The sequence below is a fragment of the Chiloscyllium punctatum genome, chromosome 39 (assembly GCF_047496795.1).
Source record: "Chiloscyllium punctatum isolate Juve2018m chromosome 39, sChiPun1.3, whole genome shotgun sequence".
Lineage (NCBI taxonomy): Eukaryota > Metazoa > Chordata > Chondrichthyes > Orectolobiformes > Hemiscylliidae > Chiloscyllium > Chiloscyllium punctatum.
This window is the reverse complement of record NC_092777.1, coordinates 61823447-61835653: the sequence shown is the minus strand read 5'-3', so window position 1 is coordinate 61835653 and position 12207 is coordinate 61823447. Positions and strand designations below refer to the sequence as shown.

At 41.0% G+C, this 12207-nt stretch overlaps 1 protein-coding gene across 1 annotated transcript in view; it reads right to left on the bottom strand.

Moving 5' to 3' along the window:
- Positions 1-4634: 4634 nt before the first annotated feature.
- Positions 4635-12207, bottom strand: part of ern1 (endoplasmic reticulum to nucleus signaling 1) — an 85434-nt gene continuing 77861 nt past the window's right edge. Inside the window, exons 21-22 of the mRNA XM_072558898.1 lie at positions 11587-11654; positions 4635-8528 (exon numbers count right to left, since the gene is read on the bottom strand). Coding sequence (XP_072414999.1) covers positions 8307-8528; positions 11587-11654 — 290 coding nt within the window. The 3' untranslated portion in view covers positions 4635-8306. The remainder of the gene's footprint in view (positions 8529-11586; positions 11655-12207) is intronic.

Below are 12207 nucleotides of genomic sequence, written 5' to 3'. Positions count from 1 at the left end.
ACCATCACCTTCTGCTTCCTGCCATTCAGCCATTTCTGAATCCATGTGCTCTTACCTTCGCTTCCATGTGAGCGCTTATCAAAAGCTTTGCTAAAGCCCAATTGCTTGCGTCAAAGGCATTACCCTCATCTACATACCATGTCATCCTTTTGAAAAGTTCAATTAAGTTGGTCAAACATGAACACCTCCCCCCCCCTTAACAAAACCATCGCCTTTCAACCTGAACTTTTATGCTAGCATCCCTCTTCAATTCAATAATATCCAGTTCTTTTATTTTTTTTTCCTGCCAAAGTGCAGAACCTCACATTTCCCCACATTACGTTCCATCTGCAAAGGTTTTGCCCACATTCTTATAGTGTCTATATCCATCCATAGACTCTTTGGATGAAACCCAATAGTCCAGGGAACTTCTGTCCTTAGCCCCATTTGTTCTTCTCATTTTACCTTTATGACAGTGATTGACTTTTTTTTAAAAGATTAGATTACTTACAGTGTGGAAACAGACCCTTCGGCCCAACAAGTCCACACCGACCCGCCGAAGCGCAACCCACCCATGCCCCTACATCTACCCCTTACCTAACACTACGGGCAATTTAGCATGGCCAATTCACCTGACCTGCACATCTTTGGACTGTGGGAGGAAACCGGAGCACGCGGAGGAAACCCACACAGACACGGGCAGAACGTGCAAACTCCACAGTCAGTCGCCTGTGGGAGAAGGGGAAGCCATTTTGCCTACAGATCATTTTGCTTACAGAAGCCAGTATTGTACCATTGACAGCTCACATTAGCTATACCCAGGAACTGACTGTGAATGAGACATTAACTAATCAGAGGAAACATATCTAAATGACCCGCTAATGGGATGCTTTCCCTTACAATAACACAGCACCTCCAGAAGCCCCAAAGGCACTCTCTGTCTCTATGGGAGCCCTAGCCGATACAATGGCCCTGCAGACAAACTGTCACCAAGCTGTTCAACATGGATGACCTCAGCCATATAGGCCATTATGAACAGGATGCTACTGATTACTTTATCAAGTAATCTTCTGAGATTAGTTAACCTCCTGTTGCCGTGATTTAGTTGATTGATACCATTTAAACATAGTTTAATAGTATTGAAAGAGGGCTAACAATCAGCTATACAAACCCTACACATACACAGGATCTGTTCAGGTGAGGAGGAATTTGATGGACATTTGAAAGTGCTCAAGGATGCCCTCATAAGAACCGGGTATGATGCTCAACTCAACTGCCAGTTCCAATGTGCCACAGCGAGAAACCATAATGAGACCTCAGGAAACAGACACAGGCTACAACAGACAGGGTACCCTTGGTTGCCCAGTACTTCCCTGGGAGCCAAACGACTACACCATGTACTTCGCAGCCTGCAACACGTTATCGATGAGGATGAGCACCTCACCAAGACCGCCCCCACGCCTCCACTTCTCACCTTCAAAACAACCACCAAGACATAGATGATAGGAACAGGGTTAGGCTGCTCAGCCTTCTCCATTATTCAGTATGACCATGGCTGATCATCCTACTTAGCCCCCTGTTCCCACTTTCTCCCCATACTCTTTGATCCCTTTATTCCAAACAACCATATCAAATGCCATCTAGAAAATATTCAATGTTTTGGCCGTAAATACTCTATGAGAGAATTCCACAGCTCACCACACTCCAAGTGAAGACATTTATCATCTCAGTCCTCTATGGTCTCCTCCGTTATTTCTGGCTTGTGACTCCCAATCATCAATCATTGGGAACATTTTTTCTGCATTTACCTTGTCTAGTTCTAGGCTTCTATGGGATCGCTCCATCTCCCTCACTTTTCTGAAGTCCGGTGAATATAGTTTTCTAAATAGTTGAATTGATTGACCTGTTTGAACTTGCTTCCACTTATAGGCATTGGGCATAATGGAATTGCCTTTTTTTGGCATCATGTTAGGATGTCTTTGCTTACATCTGAATATAAACCCATATATCTACCACTTTTATGACTTTATGGTCATTTTTGCAAATATTCATGATAGCACTATTGGTATAGTGACTTATCAACAAGGTAAAAACAATGACTGCAGATGCTGGAAAGGCTTTTGCCCGAAACGTCGATTTCGAAGCTACTTGGATGCTGCTTGAACTGCTGTGCTCTTCCAGCACCACTAATCCAGTATAGTGACTTATGCCTTTACTTATTCCTGGATATCAATACCACTGACCATTTATTGCCCAGAGAATAGTTAAGTGTCCACCACATTGCTGTATGGTCTGGAGTCATTTGCAGGTCAGTCCAGATAAGCATAGCCATTTTCTTCCCTCAATGACATTAGTGAATCAGGTGGGTTTTTTTCCAACAATTGACAATGGATTCATGGTTTAAATTCCAGATTTTCTTTATTGAACTCAATTCCGAAAACTGCCTTGGCAGAATTTAAGTCCAGGTGACCAGAACATTACTTCTGGCTTAATAGTCTAGGGACAATACTCAGCCATCACCCCCAACCCAAATTGTTGATGGCTCTCCCTTCTACATTTATACCATCCAATCCATCAATTTGTTCAAGAATGCTTTCACTGTAGATGGAGAATCAAAATGAACGAGAGATCACAGCCTTGTCTACACACTTTTAATTCACTTTCCAATCACAGAATTCCTTCTCATATCTGATACCATTAAACACAATTGAAGAATCAAAGATCTTTCTTATTAAAACCATTACTTGCTAGCTTCAGCTGACCTTATTTTTAAATTCATCTCCTTCAGTATTTTGGCCATACAGAACTAAGTTCTCAGGTTATAAGTTTGCTTGCTGAGCTGCAAGATTTGCTCTCAGACAGTTCGTCACCATGCTAGGTAACATCATCAGTGAGCCTCTGGTGAATCGCTAGTGTTCTGCGCTGCTTTCTACTTATTTGCCTTGGTCTGTTGTGGTGGGTAATCTCACTTCCGATCCTTTTTCTGAGAGGTTGGTAAAAGGGGTGCAGATCGATATGTTTGTTAATGGAGTTCCAGTTTGAATGCCAGGCCTCTAGGAATTCCCGTGTGTGTCTTTGTTTCGCCTGTACCAGGATGGATGCATTGTCCCAGTTGAACTGGTGTCTGTCTTCATCTGTGTATAGGTACATGTGATGGTTGGTCATGTATCCTGGTGGCTAGTTTCCTGCCCATTTGTCCAAAGTAATGTTTGTTGCAGTCCTTGCAGGGTATTTTGTATATCTGTTGTTGTTCTCTTCTTCCTTTGGTGAACTTTATATCAATAAGGATGTTGTTTGTGTCTGTGTGGTTTTCTTCTAATTTGTTGCGTTTTATGATGACAAAGGTGTAATCCACATAGCGGACCCAAAGCTTGGGCTGGATCATGGGAAGGACTGTTTGTTCTAACACCTGCATAACTGCTTCTGCTAAAAATCCTGATATTGGTAATTCCATAGGAGCCCCGTTGATTTGTTTGTTGGTCTTCACTTGAAGATAGAAGTGGGTTGAGAGTCACAGGTCTACTAGCTTAAGGATGCTGTCTTTGCTGATGGAGTTGGTGTTGTCAGGTGTTTGTGTCCTTGGTTCATCTAGCAGTGAGGCCAATGTTTCTTTGGCTAAGATGATGTTTATTGATGTGAATAGGGCTGGCACGAAGGAAACCATGACCTCGTCACCCTTTATCTTGGTATCTTTGATGATGTTAAGGAATTCCTGGGTGGAGTGGATGGAGTGGCTCGAGTCTTCTATGAGGTGTTTCAGTTGCGTTGCAGTTCCTTTACTAGTCTGTATGTCAGTGTACTGGGAAGTGAGACTATAGGTCTGAGGGGGCCCCCCTTGTTTACGTACCTTTCATAATACATAAAAATCAGGTGAGTTGGATTCTTCAGGGTTCATTGTTTAAGAGGTCTACCTTGTTAATTTCACCTGTCTTGTGGAGTTTCCTCAGGGTTTGCTGTAAAATGGATTTCTGACTGTGGAGTCAGGTCCATCGACACCTGTTGGTAGATGTTGGTATCGGCGAATAGCGTATGGTAAATGGGGTCCAAACTGATCCACCTCTCAGAAAAAGAACGGACGTGATATCACCCACCACAACGATCAAGACAAATATATAGCAAGCAGGACAGAACACCAGAGCTTCAACAGAGGCTCACTGATGATGTTACCAAGCACGGTGATGAACCATCTGAGAACAAATCTTCGGGCTCAGCAAGCAAAATACAACCTGATCCACAACCTGAGCTACAAATCATCTCCAAAATCACAACAAAGTTCTGATGCACATGGTTTACATTTGTCATTATCTTGAAGCTTAGGTCAGACTGTAAACTTCCCGCCTTACAATGGAAACAAACTCAACTTTCTTAATCTTTTCTAATAAAGGTAAATCACTGCTGCTCAGATTATCTTTCTGAAGTACCTCTATAACATTTGGAGGACAATACTCTACAGATATGGCCTATCCAACTTTATGCAATCAGCACTTAGTGCGAATATGCCACAGAAACTGACTTAACTAAAGCTTAAACTGTGTGAGAAGCCTTCAGTTACCAGACTCAAAATATGTCTCTGTTGGACAGTATCTTTGAAAAGGTCAATTTGTTGTAAGGAGTTCAATAAAAGTGTCAAAAAAGTTACAGACCACAAACATACATATTTTTAAAATATTTTATTGCTTTAACCCAGAGGGCTATCAATAAAAAATTACATCCCCAGTTTTAGATTAGATTAGATTACTTACAGTGTGGAAACAGCCCTTCGGCCCAACAAGTCCACACACCCGCTGAAGCGCAACCCACCCAGACCCATTCCTCTACATTTACCCCTATACCTAACACTACGGGCAATTTAGCGTGGCCAATTCACCTAACCTGCACATCTTTGGATTGTGGGAGGAAACCGGAGCACCCGGAGGAAACCCACGCAGACACGGGGAGAACATGCAAACTCCACACAGACAGTCGCCTGAGGCAGGAATTGAACCCGGGTCTCTGGCGCTGTGAGGCAGCAGTGCTAACCACTGAGCCACCGTGCTGCCCACAAAGTTTGTTAAAGCATGATTTACCATTGCAACCTACCAAACTCAAAATATGTATTGCATAAACAGCCTCAAAAAGAGCACTGTCCTGCAGTCCTTTTTCCTTCCACACATCCCAAATAATCAATAATGCTTTTCAAAATGCATTTCAAGTCATACTATATCTTTTTTTCCTTTTGTCCAGGACTAAACATGTACTTTATTACTGCAGGTACACAATTTCACAGTTATGCCTATTATATCTCCCCAGATGGGGACAGTCTTTATAGAGGTTTTGTACATTACTGGCAGACATTACAGTGTAACCAATACACCAGAGAATTAGTTAAGACTGATTTAATAGGTTATTGGCAAATCTTTCAGCCCTGGCAGTAAGCAAACCTATCGTTTAAAGTGTGACCTAAACATCATAACTCTCTTATTGCTGTTTAACTGTCTATTTGAAAAGATTCATTACCTGACAGACCCCAACAAAGTTTCCAATGAACAACAATCAATTATACCTAGGGACTGATTAAATTAAGTTGTAAATTATATCCAGTAAAACTTGTGTTTCAACACAGGTGATATCAATAGGAAATTCCCAATTCTATTTTATTTCTGCTGAAATCACAGGAACCTTAGACAAAGTATTAAAAGCATTTAGACTGGACAAAATTATCATTTGTGAGACAGAAAAAGTTAGAATGCTAACCACTAATGCCATATTACTGCCATTAGGATACTTGTAAATAACAGACTTCTCCACACTGGGAATCAAGAATGTTCTGTCTCAATTATACTTGCAGTTAAAAATGGAATTAACCAGATTACTTTTCAAGTAGAAAATGATTTAATGTATACAGAAGTAAATCAACCAATGTGGTGGACTGATGCTGTGCCACTGCGGGTGGGCACTGGATCGCAAGCTAGTTGTGGACCGAGAGGCTGGAAGGAGTTAGCTCGCTTCCTTTGTCTATCATTGTAACAGGAGGAGGATGTTCTCCCATCGCAGGCATATTCTACCATTCAATTGATTATGGTTGCTCTGTACCTCAACTCCATTTACCAAATTAGTTGATGTACTTCGTTATCAATCCCAGCCTTGAAGTGTTTTGCATCCTTAAAATAATTCACTGTGATTAAAGACTGGAACTGACAATGTTGGTGGGAGCACTGAACTGATCATTAGTAGAAATTATACTTGGAACAGCAAAAGGAGAAATGCAGCAATATCTTTGGGACTTACTTTGTAAAGTGAAATAGATTTCAAAAAGTGCACTTTCGATTTTAAAATCGTAACTCTTCAAGATTTTAAAACAAAAACCAAGTACCAAACAAGATGCATGTATAATCATAAAACTCAACAAGGTATTATGGAATTATGTCAACTGGTTAAACCAGCTTCTGGGTAACCTGGACGGCAGATCAAATCTTTTAGTGCAAATGTCAAAATAAAAAGGAACATATATAATCACAATTTGAAACTTTTTTTTTGTAAATGAAGACACTGAACTTATTTTTGCCACTCTTCTTTCAGAACCAATACAAAGTTAACACTCTCCAAAAACGGCCACCTCATCCCATCTCTCAGATATACACATACCACCTCAAACTGAAGATGGATACAGAAACAGTTTCAAATGTACATTAAACATCAAAACTATCAACTACCAGATATAAAGGTAAATTGCCCCCCCAATAAATAAATAAGTTACTAAAATTTAATTATCAGCACATTTAAAAAAAATATTTTGACAATTGACATGGGCTGTATTATTTTGTGAGATAATGATTTTCCTTGCAAGTACCAAATACTGAGCTTCTACCACAAGTACACTTTTTTTGGTAAACTGATTAAATTAAATGCAACATTTCATGTCATATCAGGGCTCTTGTAGCAAGTGCCATGAAAATACAGGAATCTGTGATCACAGTCCTGCTGTCGGGAAACCATATTAAGCAGAACCCAAGTACTTAGCCATCGCACACACCCCCTGCCGCCCCCAACTTTACCAAGTGTACAACACTTGGTTGGGTTCTTACCCACCACCCAGATCGATGGTATTGGAGATCATGTGATCTGGGTGGGAGTGGAGAGGTAGTAGGGATAGAATCAGAAAACATAAAAGAGGAGACATCATTTAACATGAGGCAAATTTCATCTGTGAAGACAGTGATTTCTCACTCAAGGTGGGCAGGAAATGCAATGTCGACAAAACATGGTGCCTGCACTCACCTTGCTATTTCCATAACAAATCAGCACAAAATACATCTGCCCTCTGTTGTAGTGGGCAAATAAAATAATTCAGACAATCAAGCTTCAGCACATTACGTTATAATTAAATAAGTGAGCTGTTGGAAACTGTGTTCAGTTAGTGTGTGAGTGAAACTCTATAAATTCAACTGATTAATCTGTAATGCAATAATCTGATCACTCCTGCTCAGTATTTGGACTTCCAAGATCAAAAACAAAATATTGCAAACACAGAACAATGGCATAAAGCTACAAATGCCAGAAATGCTCCAATATAAAATTGTGCTGTTCCAAACCTGAAAGCATAGCATTCAACAAGGCATTTTGCTGTGTGTGACTAACCACTCTCCCACTGATAAACTGTCAATTATTCTCCACCTTCCCTGCTTTCAGAACAGAATTCATTGCATTTTGCCCCATTATTGTGTCAATGCCATAAACCAAGAACACAGTGAGCCATCGTACTCTCCTGACAGGACTGATTAGTTTTCCGTGTAGTAATGGACAAACTATTCCACAGATTGGTGTTGTCGGTGCTCCAATATTTATAACATGAATCAAACGGTCTTGGCATGATCTAGCCAAACTCAAGCAAAAGGCCTTGCAAAACCCAGAGCTTGACCAGCATCTGTGAATAAATGCCTTCCTTGGAATTTTTGAGTTATAGATGCTTTATATCCTCTAACGTTGGTCCCTGACACATGAAATAGTCAAACATGCAACAGCCCACGGCAGTGCAGAAGGAGAATCACAGTTTTTTTTAAAAAGTGAGACAAGAAGCAATTTCCTGCAAGGAAAATATTTTCTTGCGTTAAAAACGTAGCAGTGGCAATAAAACTGCAGGTCCTTAAACTGGAGAACGAGCTTGCCTTGGAATATCCTGCAGGCCATATACAGCTTTTATAAAGGCACTTCATAGTTTGGTAACTTCTTCAATCAGTAAATGTCTGTCACCAAAACATAGTATTTTAGTACTCGTGTGCTAAAAAGGCCAATGGCTGGAATGCATTTTAAAAATAAACAATTTTCGTTTTATAGTTTTTGCCTTTGGATTATATAAAGCTGTCGGTTACTGAGAGGGCTAACTGGTTCAGTTCTGCAGCCTCCTGGTAGTAGTATGGATGAAATAGTCTTTCCTGGCTGCAGATTTGCATGGCATAATATGTGTGGAGTAATAGATGAGGGAAACGGAAGGTAAAATAACAAACAAATTCATCTGGGACTGAGCCCAAAGTTTCTTGCACTTCCTCTGGCAGTTCCCTATAGTGGTGTTTCTGAAAATAAAACATGCAAGATATGTAAATGTTAGATGTACAGTCAGACGCTCTTATTTACCTAAGATCATCATTGTTTTGTACAGAAGCCCCCTAGCTCTGCAAACTAGCAACACAGACCATGCCTCCTCGTTACACACACCGACGGAAGTGATGGTGCAGTGATAATGCCGCTGCACAGCAAATAAGAACCCTTGGTTCGAATCTCACCAGAGTGAAATGTGAATTCAATAAAAACCCGGAATTAAATGCCAGCCTAATGATGACCATAAAGAAGCTATCTGGATTGTTACAAAACCCCATCTGGTTCACTAATGCCCTTTAGAGAAGGAAAGTTGCCTCCAGATCCACAGCAGACTATTTATAGCTTATTTTGCAATAAACATTTGCCTAGCTAGTGATGCTCACATCCCAAGAACAAATTAAAAATAACTCAAGACATCCAACAGAGCAATAAAATGAAATTTGATACGAGCACACACTAATAAGTCTCAGGCAATTTAAAAAAGGCACTTTGCAATCAGAGAAATTAAGAAAACCTGAGGCAGTTTGTCAGTCCTCACAATGAAGCAATTCCACATTTCATAAAACTGAAAATAAAACTGATCAGAATCTGTGATTATCGAATGAATAGCCAGAAGAGGCTGGGCGTGGGTTTAATTTCTCAATTAATCTGTCAGTGACAGACTGACTGCCAGAGGGAGACAAGGCACTTCACTGGAAGAGAAAGGCACCATCATGCCCCAAACTCGAAGACCAAACTAGAAGTGGGGAGAGAATGAAGTGAGGCTGGGCGGATATTTTAAAGGTAACACTCACAAAACATCTATAAATCTCACTTACAAAACTGATCAACGAACCAATAAATCCATTAACCGGTAGTGACATATTTTAGTCCAAGGTTCATGGTACTCCAGATTCCTCATTGCTGGGTTGTCAATCTGCTCTGTAACCAGACTGCCACCAGAAGGTGAACAAGCCGAGTTCAGGATGACCAATTCAGTCATCTTCTATACCACTCTTTACACTGCTGACTCTGCGTCTCTATTCCATGGAGTTAACTCAAGATCGGAAATTAGGAATGGGAATGTTAGTCACTTAGCTGAGTTCCAGCAAGCTCTTCTATTAATGACTGACAGGCATGTTCATTCTTAAAAATGGAATGAAACAAAGGTACACAAAGCTATCTGGAAAACTTATTTTCCAGGCTTTAAATTACTACAATAATATTGCAACACTATATTAAAAGGAGATTCTCAGATCAGTGCTTTGATTGTAACCACTTTTCAATGCTTGGAAATGACACGATCTTAGGGCTATCAGTATTAGGCTGGGCCGTTTCTGGATGAAATCCGAGAGAATGGCAGAGGCATGGTGAGACTATAGGGAGGGAGGCTGCATGAACTGCAGAGATTAAAGACTTCCACTTGGATTTTCCAGAAAATGAATCGGGCCTGAAGGACTGACCAGGAAGGTCACACCCACCACAGAAAAATCCAAGCCCCTCAAGTGACCAAGCAGCTGCTATCTCTAAGTCAGAGCTCCATGCCAGCTGTTATTGTTAGCCACTAGTTTGGGAAGCTCTGTTCTGGGTCATTTACCAGAAGAATGCAGAGTAGTCCCATTTAGGGACATGGTTTTGTTTACTCAATTGCACTGACAAGGGGTAGTTTATAGTATCGCACATTTGCAGTTTGCAACAGAGACAAATTACTCTTTGGGTTCTCATGAACTTTCCTGACGGTATAACAACAGCCTGAACCTCAGCATGTCCATGGCTACTCTTTAACTCATATCCTTTTCACATCAAGACTACCCACTGCCACCGGCTCACGTCAGCCATCTAGTGATGAAACACTTCCAATGACATCCCTTCCTGACCACAATATTCCAGTGCTCTCTGGCCAAACATTCCACCTCCCATCCATAAGCTTTAGCTCATCCAGAATTCTCATGCCCGCATTCTACCTCACATCAAGTCCTGTAACTCATCTCCAAGTTGGCTGACCTCCATTCCGCTGCCCCCCACTACTCTACAGTGCCTCAAATGTAAAATTCACAAACTTGATTATAACATTCTGCATGCTCTCATCCTTGGTTATCTCAGTAACCACCTTCAGCCCTGTAACCCTCCATGAACTTTGTGCTTCCTCATTCCAGCCTTTTAAATCTGTGTCCTCCTGCTCTTTTTCAAGTGGGAACAGCTTCTCCCTATCAAATCCATTCAGTAATATGCATGATGTCAATAACTTGCATTTAAATGGTGTCTGGGAATTCCAGAACCTAGGACTTAGGCGTGTGAAGGCATGGTGCCAAGGTAGCGGAGTGAATGGAAACTGAAGATGTGAAAAAGAAACAAGGGTGTTGTGTGAAAATAAACTTTTTTCACACAGCGAGTAGCTTGAAGAATTACAAGATTGCTTGAGTGCAGGAGGCCAGCCAATCCATGGTGCTTACACTGGTTCAATGACGTGGAGCCAATTTCCTGCCCTTTCCATGTATCCCTGCACACAATTTTCATCTCTGTACGACTTGGAAATGGGTGGAGACAGGTTCATTAGAAACATTCAAGGCGGCACTGGATGATTATTTGGATAGATACAGTGTATAAGCACATCGGGAAAAAGCAGAGGGTATGCTCTCAGTAACGAGGCATCTTTTAAAGAGCTGGTGCCAACAAAATAGGCCAAATCGCCTCCCTCTGTACCATACCATATTCAGTAATAGAGCTATGTCACAGCCTGTAGTTGGAGGATGTCATTTACTAATTCAAGAATTAGTTCATCTGCTTCTAGAGGTTTCTTCTATCAAGGTTCACACTGCCTTTTTCCACATGTCCAAACAAAATGGTGTCTTGTGGAGATGGCAGGTCAACTGCAACACATCCCTGAGCAATGAACAGGCTGGGTTACCATTGACTGCCATTACATTTACAGGTAATAACACTTCACCTGACTGACAGAGACCCAAATAATGCACATATGTAATATTTACAAGAATTATTAGCAATTTTACGAGGGTTCAGAATGATAGATCTTGAAAAAATTGGTATAATTACCTTATTCCGCATTGCTCGCAGGAGATCTCGCACTGAGCTCCCTTTATAAGATCGGAATTTTCTAAGATCTGCAAAAAAAAGTTACTTTGTGAAGAAGCACTTGCTTCATGCAACTGTTCCCAGCTTCCTGGCCATAGACTAGTGAACCTTACACAGTTTTAGATTAGATTAGATTACTTACAGTGTAGAAACAGGCTCTTCTGCCCAACAAGTCCGCAGTGACCCGCTGAAGCTCAACCACCCAGACCCATTCCCCTACATTTACCCCTTCACCTAACACTACGGGCAATTTAGCGTGGCCAATTCACCTAACCTGCACATTTTTGGATTTAAGGGAATAAAGATCATAAGGCAAATGTAAACTGAAACTTGAGCTTGTGCTGTCAGATCATGATTGACAGATTCCGAGACAAGGATCAGAATGATCAGATGCAGATGATATACACAACAGCCATGTTCCAAAATGGCTGTGATACTCAATTCAAGGCCAATTTTCAAATGGAAATCAAACGAAAACATTAATCTAGCAGTATTTTGGGAGATATAAAGGAAGAACAGAGAAGTCTGTCAATTGGGACTGGTGCTTTCAAGAACTGGAAAAGGCACAATGGGAAAACTGCT